General features: G+C 35.3%; 1 protein-coding gene across 1 annotated transcript in view; it reads left to right on the top strand.

Moving 5' to 3' along the window:
• EPHA6 (EPH receptor A6) overlaps positions 1-22,648 on the top strand; it is an 815,563-nt gene that overhangs the window by 676,960 nt on the left and 115,955 nt on the right. Inside the window, exon 13 of the mRNA XM_026491624.4 lies at positions 16,035-16,096. Coding sequence (XP_026347409.1) covers positions 16,035-16,096 — 62 coding nt within the window. The remainder of the gene's footprint in view (positions 1-16,034; positions 16,097-22,648) is intronic.

The following is a 22,648-nucleotide window of genomic DNA, read 5'->3' as shown; positions in this document are numbered from 1 at the left end:
CAAATTGTTTTTTCCCCTCTCATTTTTAAGATACCCAGCTGCCTTCCTCAGTTTTATGAAGGATACAAACCCGCTTTATGTTTTATATGTGTCTTAGCAAAATAGAAATAAGATATTGTTGCTTGGAGTTTTATTTATCATAATTCTTGTGTTTTTTAATAATAATACTTATGCCACAAGTTATAGTAATAACACCCATGTATTCAGGAGGGTCTGGCCCAGCCAACCAATACTGGGAACATTTGAAGACACTAGGAAATCCAACAAAAACAAAATTCCAACGTGCACGTTTCTTGCTTTTCTTGACAAAATTATACCAACAAAGCCTAAGATTATTACGCTTACATTTTTCTGTTGCTTTTCAGTTACCTTTGCCTGTTTAATTAAAACATACAAAATAATAAACCATAAATATGCTTTGATGTAATTTGGTTTTATCATTGGATAATTACTGATTGATAATGGTTGGACACTTTATGGCCAACAAGGCCACTGATAGAGTAGGAACCAAAATTATGTGAATTAAAAATTAGCAATTTTAATTCTAATGAGTGCCACTTTTTTCCTCTGTAGAAACAAAACTGGTATCAATTGCACAGAAATGTTATCCTTCTTATTGTTGGTGGCGAGGGTGTTGTTGATGTGAAAGACTAGAAATAAAATCTATATAAGCTAAGCTCTGAGTTACCTGCAAATATAAAAAGGCAGTTTTCACATATATTATTAATATCTCAGTGATTGGAATTGGAGAATGGATGATTTGTACTTTAATGGCTTAATCCTTAATTCTTAATGACAGATCTTGGTAGATTTAGGTATGTTTGGCAGAAATGACGTTACAAAGTTCAGGAGAGACTTGAATTATTCAGCATCACTGGTAAAAATAAATAAATAAATAAATAACCCTTGTCATTTAACCACTGAGAATGATAGAAGAAAGGTGATGTTTCTCTAACACATACACAGAAACAACTTCCTAGAGAGAGATCTGAAAGAACACTCTAGCACTCTGTTCTTCTCGGCTTTAAGCCAAATTTGCCTCCAGCTTTCATAGGAGAGAAAACTCAGTTCAGTTTTCATGACTTACATACAAATCAGGTGTAACAAAATTGCTTCATAAAAAATTTATAGATCTAAACTTGTTCCTGTTCCCTCAAACTGAAATTAACTCAACTCACTTTTCCTGGCTTATATCACTTTGATAAGTGATCCCTGTACACTTCCTCTGGCACTTCTCAGTAATGACTGCTACAATTTCAAAGGTAATTTTTATCCTCTTCCATTCATCTACAGCTTATTTCCCAAGAATTTCCTTTATGATTTTGTGTAAAGAGGAATGAAGCAGTAATCATGAGAAGTGTTTATTCTTTCATATTTTTAAAAAGTATTTGTTTGCTATCCAATAGATGACCTCATAACCCTTCAAGTTTAGGACATCATCAAGAAAGCAGCTCCTCCCTTGACCTGTACCATGGTCTTTTAAGCAGTTAGCCAAAGGTTGATGGCCACAGGGCAGCAATTACTTTGCTTTCTCCCAATTGATTGTATTTCACAGTACTTTGAGGGTCTCAAAAAACATTAGCTGTGTCATTCAAGGAATCACGAAACCTGTTCTAATGATGGAGCTAATTTAGTTCCCAGTATCTTATCTTAATCAAATTTAAATGAGATATGTGATGCTGTCTAGTGTAAAATAGTTTCTTCGCATTCATGTCACACTGTGCTATCAAGGAGCAATGTTTTTATAGTAGTTATTTTTACACTGACTGCAATAATGAGAGAATCGTTGACTTATGAGACCCAGAAAGCAGATAAACCTGAAGTTGGTATTTATGTAACTGTTGTCAATTGTTTATACTGTTTATTATGACCTTTCTCTTTTCTAGAAAGGTCATAATAAAGAATGATTATTCTTAGTTCCAAATAGAGAAGAACACCAGAAAGTAATTGGCTGAAAATTGAATAGCAAGTATTATCATATATTTAACAATGCCTTTCATATAGTAGTTACCCAGTGAAGTAAGAAAAGTCACAGGAGAGAAGAAGAGAGGAGAGGTGAGAGGAGATAAGGGAGGGAAGCTGAAAGAGAAGATAGAGTGACGTAACTGCTATTATAATTTTTTTAAATCAAAGTCCTCCCCGCTGTACTCTTCCCTGTTAAAATCAAATTCTACCTCCCTGAAAAGAATTGATGTCCTTCTTTTAAATGTGTAATCAGGCATATACTCTAAAATGATAATAAGTTGCCCTCTTTGCTCAATCTAGTAATTTCTTTGATTTAATTCTGTAACCAAACAGTATCTGAAAGTGGGATAGAACATTTTTATATGCCACAGAGTACTGGTTACACATAGGGTCTTAGACTCCTGGCTTACCTTATGACAGACTCTGCCTCTACCCAAACCCTTTCTGTGTTTTGCAATTTCATTTCACATACCATATACAAATAAAAGCAGCATAATAAAGTCATTGAGAGATAACATTATGCAGTTATAATGATGGGGTAATATATGGAAGTTTCCTGATTTAGTCTTCTCTGTCATTGCACAGCAATAACTATCTAACGTCATGTAATATCTTAAATTTATACTAAGATCCAAACATTGCAATGTGTCTTAAAAATAGACTTATTAGTAAAATATAAAGGCATATTCATTATCTAATAATTACTCAGAAAATAATATTCTAGGTGGGTATGATTAGATCAACAAAATTCTAAGTTACATTTTTCTAGCAGTTTTCTGTCCGTTATGGGAGATGTATTTTTCACTAAAAAAGTAAATATTATGGGGTGCGTGGGTGGCTCAGCCATTAGGCGTCTGCCTTCGGCTCAGGTCATGATCCCAGGGTCCTGGGATCGAGCCCCGCATCGGGCTCCCTGCTCAGCTGGAAGCCTGCTTTCTCCCTCTCCCACTCCCTCTGCTGGTGTTCCTGCTCTCGCTGCCTCTCTGTCTGTCAAATCAGTAAATAAAATCTTTAAAAAACAAAAAGTAAATATTATATGTATTATTATATATATGATGATTACAACATATATATGTGATTCAAAACCAAACTAAAAGATATACTTCAGACTAACATGATTTGTCAATTATAAGCAAAGTCTGTGAAAGAGAAAATAAAGGAAACAGGCAGCATGTGGGATTTAGAAACAGATAAATTCTGAAAGAAATCAATGTCCGAGATCTTCCTAATATTTCCTTTGTGGTTAATCTTGGAAGCTCTTTAGTTGTGGGGGGACTCTTCTTCTGAAACACCATCTCAGTTTGTCTGCCTGTTCTTTAAATACAATGCTGTATATAAAACACCTCTTTTGACATTTTTACCTGAGCTTCTCTCCATTGCATTCCATGTGTTAGGGTCAAAATAAATGGCAACGATGGAGAGACTCAATCCTGTGAGACTCCCTGTCTGCTTACACTGAATCAGATAACGAGAGGTATATGAATACGTGGGGACTCAAACACCAGATTTGCAATCATTAAATGTATAATTGATAATGATATGTACTATTAATTATTTTTTTACCATTTGAAAAAAGATCTGGATGAGTCTTATACTCAAATAGCCAGATTTTTTCATATCTTCATGAGTGTCCCCTGACTCACAAAGTTAGGAAATGAGTTCACAATCCAGTTTTCTATAAACTGATAACAGATTCAACTAGACCATTTCTATAGCAAAGGCCTTACAGAGCTGAGCCAATATTAAAATGTCTTCAAAGTCCATTAACCATGATTATCAATATTTTCCTTTCCATATTTCATGTGAAAACCTATCTGATATGGAGTTAGGGCAAATATTACATGCACTGTTATTCAGGCAAAAATTTTTCTTATTTAGAAGGCATATAGTTTAAATGGTAGAAATAAGTTAGGAATGCTAAGTAAGGTTGAAACTGCAGCGAATCTCAGTTCTAAGAGTATAATATTATCAGATTTTGATGCATACAGAGGACTGCAGAAAAGCAGTAACACAAATATATAAGACTAAGTGGCAGACTTGGAAGGAATATACAATAAGGTAAGGAAAGTTGGCATTAACTCAGTATGCCAAGGGAAATCAACAGTGGAAAATTATATAACTTTTAAATACAATCAAACTGCAGTTCAGAAAAATCAAAGTAAACCATTTCATTTTTTATATGTTTAGGCATTCTAAAAAAGGTCAGTAACTTTGCTTGAGATCCATAATTTGACATTTCAAAATTAATCATTTCTGACTAAATAATTTCTATAGTTTGGCTATAGTTCATCTGAGGATGATTATTCTTTTTGTATTTTTCTGTAGTATGTATGACAATTGACCTTATTTTATCTGTAACAAAATATTTTTGCAATCAGTGTACATAAGGTTAAGAGATGGTGGTTTACTTTTTAAGTAAAAGATCTTCAAGGGGAAAAAGCTCTTTAATTTAAGGGTTTATATTTTCTACATTTCTGCAGTTGATAATGTTGCCAATTACCCTGAATGAGGTGTGTGTTAATGAGTGTTTGGAAGTACCTACTTAAACCAAAAGCTAATTATAAAAGATATAGAAAAAACTGGATTAAATGTGCAAAGTAAAATCCTGAATAAATGATTCAAAATGTGAACTATGGTTAAAAAAAAGGAAAAACTTTCATTTGGATTCCTAACTCCTGGTTTCTTTATTCCTTGTCATTTGAGTGATTCCAAATAGGATCCAATAGGCCTTAATCAATACTCATTTGTGCAGTTCTCCCTAGAGAACTCTCCTCCTCGAAATTTTGTGCATCTTCAGGCTTCAGAAGGAAACTCTGCAGAGCTGCAACTATTAAAAAAAAAAACTAGGATGCGGAATCTGGGGCAAGAGTGGGCAGAAGACCAATATGATTCTATTTCAGGACTGAGAAGTGGCCTAGAAAAGAGAGGGTCACTGATAAAATGACAGAGAGACCACACCCAGCCAACAGAAGCACAAGGAAGGTGAAATAAGTGATTGTATTTCTAGTCATACACCAATAAACAACCCCTTTAAAATATTTTCACACTGTTATTGCTACACTAGAGGGTTATTTAAAAACACCTTGTGGGATATACTGATAGTTTCCAAAACCTGTGCAAGAGGGGCTGGCCAGATAATGTCAAGGTTGCGTTCAATCTGCTTCCTCCATTGCTTGACGCCATTGGTTCCAAAGACCATGGTTCTTTGGCTTACCTGAGGAGAAATACCCGAAAGATTAGAAAATAATTTAAAACTTTAAGGAAGACAACTTGAAGATAACACTTGGGATAAGAAAAGTTAGGATGGGAGCATACACAAAATTGAAGGTCTAATTCCAACTTTCAAGTAACATTCAGTTTATAAAAACTTTAATCTATTGCAATTTAGGAGTTTAAGGACTCTTATGGAGTCCTGATGTTGTAGTAGGAGAGGTCATAGACTCAGATTCCTAATGGATTATACTTTGTTTCTTGGCCAAAGTAATAGACTCTTCACCAAGAAAATTGACTTATGATCATATATGTAAATATTTGCATATTTCAGGAGGCCTCTGGACACCTTGAAGTCCATAAATGAAGAATCTCAGGTTCTTAAAAACTCAATGTTTTTACATAAAGTTATGTTTAGTTGACATAAATGAGCATCATTATCTTTATGCAAAATTGACAGTGCATTTAAAAGAAAAAATTTTAAAAACAGAGCTTCAGGATGCATTTGATATCAAATTCTTGAATATTTACAAAGAGAATTTCTATTTTTTTTCTTCCAGAGGACGTGAAAAATATTAAAAGAATCTTTAAGTGATCTCCAGATTTTTTACTAGTTCTTTTTTACTTCGTCTTTACTAGTACTTTTACTATTTTCAGATTCTTTAAATAGTTCTAGCCTTTGACCTTAGCTATGCATTCTTAATAGCATAAATGTTTCTTTTTCTTAATATCATTTGAAGAAGTTTGCATCTTAAAAATCTGGTCCTTATTTATATGACTGTTTAAATTCTCGGTTGCGAATATATATCTACACCCTAGAGATCTTCATGCTTGCTTTACAAATTGTGTCATCTATTTTTTATGCTATTCAAAGAAACTGTCAACACTTCCAAAAGATTCATCCCAGAATCATTTTCTTTTCACAAAGAAAAATTCTAAAAAAAACTTTATACAGCTTGCTAAATTAGTTGAATATCCATATGAATCAGTGTTTAATCTTTGTGTTGGTGGGAATTATTGTGTCTGTGTGTGTTCACCTTAATTGGAAACATGATAAGTAACCGAGCTGCTCAAATGCCTTTTCCTCTCCCACACGGCTACATGCATGGCCTCATGGGCTGCTGGGCCACTTAAGAACGAACATAAATAAGTGGGAATAGACCAGCCCTGTTATAAAACATGTCAAATCTCAGCATTCATTCTTGTGCCTTGTAGGAAAAGCATGGTAGAAGTTGCTTGGTGGCACAGTGTTTGCTTTTCCCAGTTCTGTACATGGAGGTCTTAAAGAAAGTGTAATTAGCAAAACTGAACTTTCTTTCTTTTTTTCCTTTTTAATTAAATCTCTTGTAAAAATTACAGAAAAGACTCAAAAATAAGTAGAAAAAAGGAAAGTAGTTGGTAGTTTAGCTTATATGATAGATGTGCTTCATTTAGTAAGTGCTTTCCGCATTATAATTAAAATTTTGCCATAAATAACCTATGTAGTTGGTATTAAATATATCCTCTCTAGACATTTGCTTTATTTTTAAATTTTGTGTTGATTTTCTTTTGATTAGTGAATGACAGATAAGACCAAAAAACAATATTTGATTAGTTATGTAACCGTAAGACACTTCTGAAGCCAGAAACGGAAGCATAACATTTGAAACGCTCTTGGAAAATATGATACCTTCTCTCAAAAGCTCCAAGACTCTCTCCTAAAACATTTCTTTGTAAAGGAACCTCAGAATCATTATCATAAATTGATGTGTGAGGATGTGGAAAGCAAAATCTAAAGGTTTTTCCAGCAAGTTTCCTTAGCATGTATTTCCTGTTTCTATAGAATATTACAGTGCTTTAGGAGGCTTTAAAATCATAGAACTTCTCAAGGACAAAACATCTTTGGGAGCAACACAGTGTCCAGTCCATAATAATTTGCAGGATGTGTTTCTAAGATGAGGGACAGACATTTAGGGTAATGCTTTATGTCTCTAAATTACTAATGGAGACGCAAGTACCATTTGGGGGTGTAACAAGATGGTCAAGCACTCAGACTCTGGAGCCAATCTCCTGGCTTCAAACCTTGGCTCTGTCGGTTGCTCACTGTGCATCCTTGGACACGTTGCTTAAACTTTCAATGCATCTGTTATCTGAGCTGTTAAATTGAACTAGTAATTATATTCACCACAAGTGTTGGTATGAGGATTAAATGAGTTAGCACATATAAAACTCTTAGAACAGTGCCTGGCATATTAGAAAAACTTATTTTTTTAAAGCTAGTCATTATGTGGTAAGTTAAATGTAGTATCTATTGTTAAATTATCTACACAAAAGGTTTTCACAGAAAATAAAAAACAAAGGCAGCATAAAATTATTTATTTGACATGTGGTTTAATTTTTTTTTAAGATTTGTTTATTTATTTCTAGAGAGACTGGAGGGAAGGGCAGAGGGAGAGGGAGAGAATCTTCAAGCAGACTCCCCGCTGAGCATGGAGAATGACTCAGGGCTCGATCTCATGACCCATGCAATCATGACCTGAGGCCAAACCAAGACTCAGATGCTTAACTGACTAAGCCATCCAGGCACCCCTGGTTTAATTTGGTTTTGAACTTAGATATTACACTATATTTCAAGTCGTGAGAATTGTCTGATGCATTTTGTTCTTCGCTACCTAGTGGTAATTAAATAATTGATCATACAATAATTAATTATATACAATAATCAATTAATTATTGTATAATCTTTTCTTTCACAATGGTTGAAAGCAAAAAGTCATACATCAGATAATTTCTAAACATGTACTTTTAATTTGATCATTGTCATTATAATACTTTTGTAAATATGGATGCAATACAAAATCAAGAAAGCCATTCTTAAAAATGCATATGTCATTAAAATTTTGCAATATGGTTAGTGTCTTATAGTGGAAACAAAATCTAACATTAGGCATCTTTGGCAGTAACTTTCATTGTCAACAAGACACTTCTAATTAAGGAGAAGTCTTTTTGCCCATATGGTAATTTTCAGTAGAAAGGCTAGTACTGAATATTACTGAAGTTAATTGATGCAGATGGTATGCCACAGCTCTCTGGAACTGGCAGGAAAATTACGTTTCATTTCTTTAGCCTCACACCTTTCATTTACTCTGAAACAAATCTAGATTAAGAAATGCCACAGTTTTCATAAATGCAATCCCTCCTCCTAATTTCTGCTCAGCTGTTTTACCAGTGGATAAAATAATTTATTCTTTAGCATTTCTCTCAGGGCATTTGGATCATACCTAAATTTAAAAAATGAAATAAAGAAATTAAGACAAAGCATGGAATCAAATCAACATAGTTATAGAGATTCAGGTGTTTCAAATAGCTTTAAGGTTAAAATCAGTTCCAAGTTGGGGCACCTGTGTGGCTCAGTCGTCAAGCATCTGACTTCGACTCAGGGCGTGATCCCAGAGTCCTGGGATTGAGTCCCGCATCAGGCTCCCTGCTCCGCTGGGAGCCTGTTTCTTCCTCTCCCGCTCCCCCTGCTTGTGTTCCCTCTCTCACTGGCTGTCTCTCTCTTTGTCAAATAAATAAATAAAATCTTTAAAAAAAATCAATTCCAAGTTAACCATAAAACATATTGTTACAGGTACAAATATGTAGGGTACAGAAGATGCAACATGGCTTGTTAGATAGGAATAAGAATCTATTTCTTACACTAGCTATTCCCAAGAAACTGTATGTTATAGTAAGTCATTTAAAATAAGAAAATACCCATTTTGATTATGTTACTCTACTCTAGGAGAAACCATTTTGTTCTTTAAAGCAACTTTGAACCTGTCGATTCCAGGTGTATAGGATTTTTTTTATTATTATGTTCAGTTAGCCAACATATAGTACATCATTAGTTTTTGATGTAGTGTTCAGCGATTCATTCATTGCCTATAACGTGCGGTGCTCATCACAACACGTGCCCTCCTTAATACCCATCACCCAGCTACCCCATCCCCCCGCCCTTCTGCCCTCTGCAATCTCAGTTTGTTTCCTGGAGTTCAGACTCTCTCATGGTTTGTCTCCTTCTCTGAATTCTTCCCATTCAGTTTTCCCTCCCTTCCCCTGTGGTCCTCCGAGCTATTCCTTATGTTCCGCATATGAGTGAAATCAGGTGTATAGGATTTAAATAGACTTTTGAGACCATCAAGGAAACTCCTAAATATACTGATTGTAGTCATTTTCGATTATGAATCTTTTTAACTCTGAAAGCCACATCTTAATTTAGGATACAAAATCTAGGCCAGTAAGGTAAGATGTGATATTTGCATTTATCCATTCATTCTTTAAGCAGTTACTGGGTGATTCAGTATTTAGTATAATGTACTATTCTCTGTGTTTTAAACACATCATCTCATTTAATCTCACATATAACTCAATGGCAGAAGTGTTATTATTATGTAATAATATGTAATATACAAATATATAAATGCATATGAATATGGAGACAGGCAGTAACATAAGTGAGTTATGAAAGTTCACTTGTCCAAAGTGCAAAAGCCTTCAATATTACATTGTCTGACTCTAATCCCACAACTTCTAATTGCACTGTGCTGAGCACACAAGGGATAATGTAACCAATCATCCAAATTGGCCTGAGACATGAGAATTTCAGTGCTAAAACTGGGAATTTACTATATTACATAAAATGTGTAACTAGTGATCATTTTTACTTTGCCATAGGATATAAAAGAATTTTCATGTCAATACCAAACTACAATAAAATATGGAAATGATCCATTTTTATAAAACTATTTTTTGCTACATGACGGACAAATATAATAAGAAGGAGGAAGCAGATAATTGTGCACAAAAAGGGAAGCAAATGTACATCCACATTTTTAAGTGCCAACAATTGCCAGATGCTGTGCTAAGTATACGTTTTCTCATCTAATTCTTTGAAAACCATATGTAGTAGGGAATATTATCCTCATTTTATAAATGCAAAAACTGAGAGAGTGAAAATAACTTGCCCAAGATCATGTAGCTAATAGGCAGCAGGGCTAAAACTTGAAGTTTTCTTTGTCTTCAAATCCATATGTTGTACAAGGCAAAGAATTTAGAATTTATTAATTTGCCATTCTGTTATTTCAGTAACTCTTTTCTTGGTCTAGAATTAGTCATAGAGAACATCTTTATGTGTGTATTCCTTCTGGCATTCCATTTAAAAAAAATGAAACTCAGTACCTATCCTGTGCCTAGTTCTGTGCTCAACACTGAATTTGCTGAGAAGAGCTATGCACAATTTCTGACCTCAGGGCATTGTAGAGTGGGGGGCAGACACCTCCATAGTAAACACCAATACCATACCATAAGTGTGTCATATTACTGTTTGATTAAGATGTAAAGGGAGGAGAAAGCAAACAACCAAGTCTTCCTAAAAGGGAAAGAGATTCATAGAATTGACAGTGGAGACAGTATTTAAGCTGTACTTTTTCCTTGTTAAGTATATGATTTTACAGTGAGAAGGCAGTCTTCCAGGGAAGAGAGGGAGGTACAAGTCAAGTCACACTTCATGAATTGTAAGTCCCCTAGAGAATGTGAAAAACAGGAAGTAGGGGGCTGGGGGAGGTAAAAATGACACTAGAACATACGTAGAGGAGAGATTGTGAAGGATTTTATTGCCAAGCAGTTTAGACTTTAATCCTGCAGCATACAAAACAATAAGTAAAACAGGTTTTTAAAGGAGGAGATGAGGCATTAGCTCTTTATAGTAATTGACTGTTTACCTATTTCTGTTCCCCTTTCCACTATACACTCCATGAAAGCAAGAATCTTGTATTGATTGAGGATTTGTTTTGTTTTGTTTTGTTTTTAGAGAGAAAGAGCACAAGCACACATCCGAGGGGGGAGGGGCAGAGGGAGAAGATGAGGGAGAGAATCTTAAGCAGACTCCACGGAGCCTGATGCAGGGTTCAGTGTCATGACCCTGAGATCATGACCTGAACCAAAATCAAGAGTCAGACACTTAACCAACTGAGCCACCCAGGCACCCCTGTTGGAGGATCATTCTTTGGAAACCAGAGGAGTACTTGATATATAGTAGGCATTAAAAAAATGTTTGATGCATCACTAAATATTTGAAATAAAGGTTATATAAGCGTTAGCAAGTATAACCAGTAACTGATGATTGTAATAAGTGAAGCAAGAGAAGACAAAGGCAGAATATGGGCAGAGATAATTTTATATAGAACCAGCACAACTTAATAACTTATGGACTAACAGGGGTTTGATAAAGTGAAAAGTCCAATATTACAGTAGGATTTCAAACCTGGGTAACTAGATGGATGGTGATGTTTTAACCCCAACAGGAATATAGGAGGGAAAAAAAGTTAAGAGGAAATGTTAAAAGATTTGATTTGAATTCACTTGAGCATAAGATTCCTTTGGTACATGATCTGATAATGGACCAGGCAACAGTATAGGGGAAAAATCATTCCCCAATTTTAGGACTTATCTTGTGAATAAAAATAGTTATTTAAGGGGCGCCTGGGTGGCGCAGTCGTTAAGCGTCTGCCTTTGGCTCAGGGCATGATCCCAGAGTCCTGGGATCGAGCCCCGCATCAGGCTCCTCTGCTGGGAGCCTGCTTCTTTCTCTCCCACTCCCCCTGCTTGTGTTCCCTCTCTTGTTGGCTGTCTCTGTCAAGTAAATAAATAAAATCTTTAAAAAAAATAGTTATTTAATATATTATAACTTTGTTCAAATTTAGGTCATCCATATTTTGAATGCCTTAGAGGGATAAGAAAATTATTTATTCTCAAATCCATTTGAGATCATAATTATAATTCACTATCTCTACAGCAGAAAGGGGGGAGGTAGAAATAGGTTAAAAATGCAACCTGTCAATCCAAGTTATCACCACAAATTTTATTACATGGTAGACAAAATAATGACATGATAGAATGTTAAATAAACCAGAATTGATTTAAATCTGTAATAGAGTTTGGAGGTCACTGAGATTTCTTTAGATTCTTGATATCACTGACAGCATATTAGAAATGGCCAAGCTATTTGATACAAAATACTACATCCAGCAAAAACTCATTACTTTTATGAAAATTTTAAATTTCTGTAATCCCCTTCTTTCACAGATCTTCTTGAGGCAAAAAAACAAAAACACTATTTCACTCGCAAAATATTTTCAAGTTTCCTCACAACATTTGGAGAATGCTTTTCTTCTCTTTTCTTTAACAACACAAGAAAAATATACTCTTACCATCATGTGTTTTCTCACCACCACCCATATCAAAATCATCTTAAGTATTGGGCAACTTCAAATTTTTCAGGAAAAAAAAAATTAGTCAATAGTCCATTGAAGTCCCAATTAAAGAAAATAATTTTCTCTATAACAGAAAAAGATCATCTGGGATTTCATGATTCCATGTGTTCAGGTTATAAATAAGTGATTTCTTCCAAGGTTTTGATTCCAATGCAGTGTAAGATATACATAACCATTTCTGGGCTATTTTTGAAGGAAAATGAAAGAAATTCAGTTTTTGTGTAGAAGTGCTTTTCTTTTTTTTTTTTTTTAAGATTTTATTTATTTATGTGACAGAGAGACAGCCAGCGAGAGGGAACACAAGCAGGGGGAGTGGGAGAGGAAGAAGCAGGCTCCCAGCGGAGGAGCCTGATGTGGGACTCGATCCCGGAACACCGGGATCACGCCCTGAGCCGAAGGCAGATGCTTAACGACTAAGCCACTCAGGTGCCCCTAGAAGTGCTTTTCAAAATTTCTTAAATTGATGAGGCTTCTAAAAAAGGTCTCGGAATTTTGAGACTTGACTAACATTCAAGAATCTTGGAATTTGTCCACCGACTTCAGTACAGTGCAAATACTAAGTTAATTCTGTGATTCTGTGACATGAGGCCTTTGGGAAACTGGCTAAAATTGTAAAAAAAAAAAAAAAAAAAGGTGAGAAAAGCTGAAATATTTTGAAAATATAAAAAGAATTAATCACCTCCAAATATATTTTCCAAGAGCAATAATGTATTGTGTAATTTTTACATATTTGAAAATAAGACAAAGCACTGTTTACCAATAGACTTCTGTCACCTAGCCACATTTTGGAAGCCACAGGCCATCCTGTCATAATTTCCCTTATACTTATCTATTTTGGTAATAAAATGTGATCATAGACTGTAAAGTTGCTTGTAATCCTCACAGTGTAGCTAACCTCCCTATAGAAAACCACTAGGAAACAAATTACAGGTTAGATGCCAGCAGTATTCTAATAAAACAGCTCCTTAGTTTAATAATAGCAGCTCTAAACTGATGTTACTGCACAAAATACAAAAGATGCAGAGCTTAGGTGTGAAACTTCTAATTCACAAGAAACCGGGGGAGTCTTCATTTGACTCTTTATTATCTTTAATGAGAAGATGAAACTTGTCACTGATGAATTTCAAGATTGCATAAAGTATCTCCCAAGGAGTTATAGATAGAACTAATTTCAAAGTACTTGGTATTCACATATATTAGAATCTTGCTCAAATACTTAAGTGTTACTCTCTAAGGAATTAGGAAAATCGTTGAGAAAAATTAACTTGTTACTATAAAGCACCTACTCTGCTCTTTTACGGGACGTTGCTTTGAGAAACCTAGTGAACGGGATACATAGCCTCTGTGGGAAGTTAAGAGAGAGAAACAACCTCACATAGAACCAGGTACAACATTTCATAATGCAGACAACAGATGTGATGGGAATGCCACTATAGGAAATATCACCATGATGGACTTTCAAGGAAAAGGTGCAGTATATAAATTCTGGGGAGATGTGAGATGAAATTAGGGAAAGAAGCAAATCGGTAGATAATCCTGGGAGGGGAATACCAAAAGGAAAGAGGAGACAGGATTGAACCAGTATAGATGATAATGACAGCTATTGGAACAGGAAATGGTAGGGCTAGTTAGGAGAGATGAGGTCCAACACAGAAGGATGAACCTTACAGCTTTGATCTATAAATTATGTCTGAGAGGCACCTATGGCATAAAAGTTAAGAGCTTAAGCTTGGAGACACTCTGCCTGACACTGCCACTAACCAGCTGTTTGACTCTGGACAAGTACTTTAATTTTCTACCCCCCAATTTCCTTATCTGTGTAATAGGGCTAATAATAATTTGTATCAATACAAGGGAAGTGCTTGGAAGCTCTTTTTATTGTATCAAGACTGACATTCTTTGGGAGAGGATTTTTTGTACATATATAAACAAAGTATGTTTCTCTGGCAGCAATGGTCAAGGTAGATTAAAAAGATGTGACTGTGGGCACGTGAACTCAGGCAGTCACTGTAGTAACCCAGTGTTTCCCCTTAACTTCCATGATCCATTATAATTGAAACTGGAATATTGGTCTCAGAATTTTCATATTTAAGTATAAAAAATGATCTTTTATTTTCTCTATCTTGCTAACCAAGTTTTTGCATCAGGCTTCTGTTTCCGAGCGCTCTAAAACCAATAGCCAAATAAAAGATTTCATGACAGTCAGATTTAAAACCTGAATCTTCTAGACCTTGCTACAATAGTGCTGACAGTTCATTTGACCTCAGTATTTTCTGATAAAGTTCTGTATCTGTATTTGGGTGAAATTAATGACTTTGAGGAACATTATGGAAATCCACCAAAATAGAAAATTTCTTTGGATTCTAATACTATGCATGATAAATTGGGAGTTTTATTACTACATTTAACCTTTAGCACATCTTTCTTCAAAATATAGATTCAAATGTAAAATCTAGCATTTGCAGACATTGTACTAATTTGTTACCGTCACCCTTTTTAACCCATAAGGCTTTGAGTTCATAAAAGGGACATGAATTACAATATGAGATCTAATATTTCCATCATTGGTACACATAATTTCTTTCCAGATCTTTTTTTTTTTTTTTGTACTCATGAGGGAAAACCTCTGTGCACAGTGCAGATTCAATTGCTAAAAATTTCAATGAGAAGCAAGAAATACAGAAGTAAAAAGTAAATGTGTCATGCATGTTTATTTCAGGTAAATATCATTTTCCCTTCATCTGAAATGAGTTTTATCTTTTAAACTTGAGCAATTTGGCAGAACAAATAGAGTCTTTCTTTGAAACAAACCTAAGTTATTTATGTCAAATATTCTACCTAATAGAGGTATTGGGAGCTGTAACAGTTGCAAATAGATATGATAAAGAAGAAATAAATGATGTTCAGTTTCTGATTTTAGCTTCTAACCGGACTACAAAATCAGTTACTTATTTTTCATGTCCTGCCGTCATTGTTATGTTGATCTAATCTATGTCCAATAAAGACATGATCAAGAACCCTTGCAAAGCCCACCAACTTTGCAGCATTCATCAATCTGCTGACATTTTTCCACTTAGAAGCCCTTAAAAGCAGACTATGACTGATGGTTTATAATTTCTTAAAGAGAATTTATACATTTCTCCTCTCTCCTTTGCCTTAGGAATAGTTCAGAAACGCTCGATCTAACGTTTCGAGACGTTGTACCACAACTATGAGAGCAGCCTCAGTAGCTGCGTAAACCCTCACCCTAGCTTGTTGATGGTCTTTTAAGGAAAAGCTCAGGACAAAGAGAACATAATCTAAACAACTGATGGCAGGGCTTTGGAAGAGGAAATGCTTAATTCCTTTGTAATTCGTGTTCTTTTTATGAACTCAACAGAAATAATGCTATAAAAAATGGAGAGATGCCTATGTATAGTATTAGCATGTTTGTAAAACCATGTTGGAAAATGAAGTTCCTATTAATAAAATACTAATAATTCAGCTGCCACAGCTGGAAATCTCTAACGGCAGCACATCTTTCTGTAATTGCTCTAATCCTTGTGTGTTCTCTTGCTCTTTTTGCAGGCAGACCAGTAATGATTGTGGTGGAATATATGGAGAATGGATCCCTAGACTCCTTTTTGCGGGTGAGGTGTTCTTTTCTGATGGCATTTAAATAAGTTATTCTGAGTTCTAGATTTAAATCATTTATCATAAATTAATTTTTGCATAATGTTATTCATGGATTTTTTTCCCATGAAGAATAGCAGTATTTTCTCTAGGGTGCATTTCTCTGAAACTGTGATACATTAGTGTGTTACTAACGGGAGGAGTATATACACATAATAATATAATTGATTTCTCCTATAAATTCACATGCCATATTAATATATATATCTCAAACAATGTTATAAAGAGATTAAATGAAACTCAGTGGCCTCACATAAACATTCATTTTGCTTTTATCACATTTAACTATTCAGTATGATGTTTTATGCATGATCTAGAATGCCGAACCCCTTAAATTGATGTATATTCACCAGTAATGACTCAATTTCATATCAGAAAACTGGTTTTATCCCTCTTAAACTCATTTGCCTGACTTTCAGAAAACAAAAGAAATACAACAAAACTCTGGCAGAAATCTGTTTCCAAACAAAAATTTTTAAAGCACTCTTCGTAAAGTGACTTATCCTAGTGCTTGCTTTAGCAGCACGGGTACTAAAGTGACTTATCCCTGAGAATATGGTGTGTACAAAAACCCTTTGTCTCGTATAGTAGTAGAGAATAACAGGGCTGAGAAGGCACCATGAAGTTACATTTCAAATGTATTTATAATGTCTTTAATATTTAAAAAGCCATCACAAGCTACAAAAATATTCATTGATAATAAAAAAAAACCCAGAAATATAAAAAATAATCACTACAGTAAATATTTTTCATCCCCAGCAGAGGTCACATATTTGAATGTCACTGTATTCTTAAATATTTATCTATCTGCAGAGACATGATCATTTTTCTTATAACATGACTGAACTTTTGCTATTTGGAATGTGTTACACTATTTTTTAAATTTTTTTTATTATGTTCAGTTAGCCAACATATAGTACATCAGTGTTACACTATTTTTTATCTTCCTTTTCATGTGATAAAAATGGTCTTGAGCATTCTTCACTTTATTTTTTGCTCTATGTTACTTGATCAGGTTCTGCATCTCACCTTTCTTTTTTGATCTCATTTTCATTTATTTTTCTTGAGTTCGTGCCCTCTTCTTCCAACCTCTCTCAACATTAGCAGTGATGATGTATTTACCCTGCGACTGGACTTGATGTCCAGATTCAATGCCAGAAGCTGAATTCAGCAAAATCGCCCAGTTATTACAGAGCAATACTCCTTGTACAGTGCAGACTCTCAACCAAGTATGCTCTTTAAGGCGAAATGAAATTCATAGGTGTTTGGGGACATGAACTATTTGGGTTTTTTTTTTTTTTTTCTGTAGCCATTCTCAGAATGTTATTTTATCGCTTGTATTCATTTCTCCTGTAAATGTGCTAAATTATTTTAGAATAATTTATCAGGACCACCTATGGTACTTTGAAATGCATATATAGTTAGGCCCTTCCATTCTGTTTATTCCAAAGCTCATTTTTATCAGACACATACCAAAAAGACTTATTCTCTAATGATGCTTGGGATATGTTTTGGGGTTTTTTTTTTTGTATCAGCTATATCCTAGAGCTGAATATAATGGCAAATAATGTAGCACATACTCAGTCTAAATTGCTGCTGAAAATTGGATCAAATGACTGCCACAGCAAATTAGGAGAGAATTGGTAGCTTCAGATATACTTTTATCCTGCTGAATCCTGAATTAATTAAAATACGTTATAAAGAAAAGATAATATGTTCTCAATAAAATATTTATTTATAAACATCCTACTACATGTTTATAAGTGGTATATTTCACGATTTAAAATTTAAGAACTAATACTTTTCAGTTCTTATGCATTATGTAGGAAGCCACCATACAGTCTGGGAAAGAGTAGATGTTCAGTTGATGGTCGCTATCATTACCTCTGCTATGAGAATCTTAATATATGTTAGCTCACCTTGGCTCTGTCACTTTTCAGCAGCGCGACCTTGTGACTTGGGCAAGTTACTAACTTGTCTGTACCTCTGTTCACTTAACTATAAAATGGGAATATTAACAGCATCTACCGCATACAAGTGTCGTGAGGATTCATTGAGTCAATTATTGTAGAGCCTTGTAGAATAATACATGACATATTGTAAGTGGTAGAGTGAAGATTCAAACTCAGGTCCCTGACTCAAAAAGCCATGTTCTCATATACTTTTTTTTTTAATCAAACTACTTATTACTTCTTTTTATAAGTTCATTGCCATCTCCCCATGTGAACTTGTGTCCCATCTGCATGGAGAATTTCTATTAAAATAAAAATCATGTGCATGAGAAAAAAAAATCCACAGGGCCAAATACTCCCTTCTTACCCTTTTTTAATATTCTTACCTTTCTTTGTAATCATATCTCTTTTATCCCAGAAGCTCAAAGTGCTATATAAACTTTATGTCAATAGCAGATACTCAACTCCCCATGGCAAGCAGAAATAAAATTTATAAAGATATATATCCCACAAATTCTCAAAAACGAACTCATTTTTCAAACTACTGCTTTAGAATTTGATAATGGCAGCTTCTGTGAGCACAGACAGAGGAAGTGGCTAAGTGCATTGCATTGTAGGGAGGCTATCCATGGCTCATTAATAGCATTCTGTGCTTACTAGAAGCAGTAAAGATTTCCCTTTGGTCTCCCACATATTTGAAAATCACTTCAGTTTACTGTTTTATATGAAAGAGTGGTAGCAAGACTAAGTACAAAATTACGATCTAGTGCCAGTGGTGGTGGCTGGCTGGCTGTGATATTGCACTGGATTCATAAATCTTCTACTGTTCTGGATCCTTATGGACATTCCTCCAGATACATTGGCAAAAGGTGGTGTGGTTAAGTGCCTATGTTTGTGTGTGTTTGCATGCACTTGTGTGTATGTGTGTGTGTGTGAGCATATGCGGAAGGGATGTGGGTGGGTATGTAACCATACGTGTGTTTTTAATTTTAAAATAAAATGCATCCTGACTTAGCAAGCAGAGCATCAGCCCTGCTTCCCAGAATGTATGACCTCACTGATGTGCAACTAGTCCTAACTTTTCCAAAGAAATATGCTAGTGCAAATTAAGTGTAATCTTGACTATCATCTCTCTACAGTCTCTCTCAAACTATGCATATGAATTTCATAAACACTTTTTGTGGCACTTACCTGACAACTGCTTGCCCTTAAATCTTTGGACTTCCATTTTTATAACAATATTAACAAGCAATTCAAATAAAAACAGTTATAAAATACTTAAAAACTTTAAGATACCATATGCCAACCCCAAAAATTTATTCCTTCATTTTGTAGCATTTGTTGAATGTGGATTGGTTTATCAAATCACACAATTCAGTTATGCAAAAATATAATACCACTGGTTCCAGTATGTTATAGTGAGTGTTCATGCTATGGCCTCTTGCTGCCACCTCAAATCCTTTGATATGAGAGAAAAGATACAGATACATTATTTGCAAAGCACGATCACCTGAGCAAACAAGGAATGTCATCCATATACAACAAAAAATGTGGGGGGAGATTAATAAAAACAAAAACCAACAAGATCAGATTGAGTAAGGATACCATATTTCAAATCATAATCGGGAAAGGATGCCTAGGAGCAAGAAGAATGTGTGGAAGGAGGTGCTACCAAATGATTTGAAGATACAGAGTAGTAATAGGACAGGCTGGTCGTTGGGAGATGATGAGCTTCATTTGGGTCGTATTCCATTTGAAACGTCTATGGAACATGCAGTGAACGTGTCCAGACAGCAATTAGAAATACAAATCTGAAGCTGAGGAGAAAAATATTGACTAAAGTTTAAGATCTGGTAGCCAGCAGCATGAAAGTGGTTATTAAATCCAAACCATGATATTTTCTAGGAAGAAGTTTTAGAGAAAGGCAAGGAGCTAAACAAGGTTGGAACTCTGTGGCATGCCAACCTGAGGAGGCAAGCAGGATAGAGTCTCCAAAGGTGACTAAGAATCAGTGGTCAAAGAGGAACAAGAAGGGAAATGAGGACATGGAATCCTGCACACCAGGCAGGAGCAAATAAGTACTTGTATCAAGTGCAGCAGAGAAGTTCAGAAAAACAAAGACTGAAAAGCATTCATGGGATTTACCACTTACAAGGTCCTCAGTGATCTCCAAGAGCATGTTTAATGGGTTGGTCCCTGGCAGAAGTCAGAATACATAGGGCGAAATGAGAATGAAAGATGAATCGGAGTTGGTAATAGAGAATTTTTTTTTTTTTTTTTTGGTAAAAAGTGGGTGAAATAGCAAGGCAGGAGAAAAATCAGATGCTAGTAGACAAAAAGAATCATGAAGGGTATTTTTTTAATAGAAAGAAATTTAGACAATCTATGCACTGGGGGATAGGGAATTAAAGAAAATGCATTGGTAAGGCAAGCTATCTCAGGAGATGGGAAGGTACAAAATCAAGGACCCTGGTGGAGAATTGACTTTGTGTAGTAGAGGCCTCCACATCTTCCAAGACTAATGGGACTGTGTGTTGTGGGTCTAGAGAGATTTATGAGAGACATTAAATTGAAGGAAATGATACCTGATGTTGTTGCATTTCTTTGTGAAATAGGAGGAGAGTTTATTTGGGAGCTTGAGAACAAACGTTCATTTTAGGTGAATGTTTAGGATAATTGCTGAGTTAAAAAGAAAAGTAGCTGATCACTGATAAGACCAAAGGGAAAAAAGGGGGTGGGCATCAAGAGCAGGTTCTGCACCAGGAAGAGTTTTTTCTGGGCTCCAGCAAGGGCAACCAGCTAAAAATTGTTACCAGTGTTTTTAATGATAAGGCAACCCTCAGTGGCCAGAAGTGGATCTTGGACTGCTGGTCCAGTAATTGTCATTAGATACATGTATTCTTCCTCCACTTCTGCCAGACCACATCTTTCGTCCTGGAGAAAGTAAAATAATTAACGAATGCTGACATTCAGCTGATGCTGGAGAACTTGATTGTGTTCTGGCAGTGGTGTACATGTTTCCATGATTCTCTGTAGGAACACCCGGCCCCCCAGATGTAAGAATAAACTAACGTAGACAGAATTTATGTGTGCTTTCTATGAATCAGGTGTTATCCCAACCCCATGCATTTATTAATTCACTAGGTGCTTATAGCAACATTATGCAGTAGGTGTTAATATTATCCCCATTTTACCAATGAGGAAACTGAGGCAAAGCATAATAGGTAACTTGCCCAATGTGAAACAGCTGACAAATCATTCATTCTTTTTTTTTTTTTTTTCACAAATATGTGTTCACAGACTATAGTAGACCAGATACTATTCTGGGGAATAGAATACAGAAGTAAACAAAACAGAAGCAAAAAAATCTAGTGGGAAGAGAGAGAAAGAATTCAGCGAAATATATGGTACATCAGATGGGGAGAAAAAGTAGGAGAATTGAAGGTGGAAGTGAGATTAGGTTTCAGTATTAAATTGAATGAACGGGGAAGGTCTTATAGAAAAGTGTCATATGAGTAAAGATGGAAAAAGGTGAGGGAAAAAGCCAAATGGATACCTGGGGGGAAATATTCCAAAGAGTAAGAATAGCAGGGGCGGGCCAACACCCTGAGGTTGGAGCATGTTATATCCAACGAACTACAAATTAAGCCTTTATGCTTTATGACCAAATGCCTGTTTTGCCTAGAACAGTGCTAATTCATGCCTATTGCCTCTTCATAATTGTTAATATTGACCCTTTTACCCTGCAGTTGAGTTAATAAAATATGCCATCACTATGGTTATGGCTAGAATAGAATATGTAAGGGGAAGGCTGGTAGAAGATGAAGTCAGAGAGTTGATGGAGGCAGAAAGGGGCCCAGATATTGGAGGGAAATGATTCTCAACCTTGGCTGCACATTATAATCCTTTAATTTAGAGAGCTTTTAACAATCCCAAGTTCCAGCCTTCATCCCAGGTGGATTAAATCAGAATCTCTTGGTGGAACTCATGCATTCATACTTGTTCAAAGGTCCCCCAGTTGAGTCTAATATGCAACCACGTTGGAAAAACACTGAATTGGGGCATTGTAGGCCATTGCAGTGTGTTTGAGTTTTCTCTAAGGTAAAACGTGAAGCTATTATAGGGTTTGGGGTAGAGATATAACATAACCTGACTGTGTTTTTAAAAAATTGCTCTTGTTGCTATATTCAGAGACTATAGTGAAGTACAGATGGATGGAGAGAAATTCGGAGGCTTTTGTAATAAAAATCCAGGTAAGGAGATGACAGTGGCTTAGATGAGGATTGTTGTAGTTGAGCTGATGGAAAATACTAGATTCTACGGTGTATTTTGAAAGTAGAGCTGATAGAATTTGCTGTTAGATTGGATAAAGTGTACAGGCAAAAAGGAAGATTCAAGGACAGCTGTCATCCATAAAATAAGGTGAAGAATAGGCAATAACTACTTCCCACAGTTATTGTGAGTTTTATATAGTATTAAATGGCTAATAGACCTACACTCCTAGAATATGTGTCTAGGCACATATTAAAGTCTCTATAATATTATCTATTATTATAA

Source organism: Ursus arctos, unplaced genomic scaffold (genome assembly GCF_023065955.2).
Source record: "Ursus arctos isolate Adak ecotype North America unplaced genomic scaffold, UrsArc2.0 scaffold_4, whole genome shotgun sequence".
NCBI classification, from domain to species: Eukaryota; Metazoa; Chordata; class Mammalia; order Carnivora; family Ursidae; genus Ursus; species Ursus arctos.
Note: the sequence above shows the minus strand (reverse complement) of the source record. Positions and strands in the feature narration are given on the sequence as shown.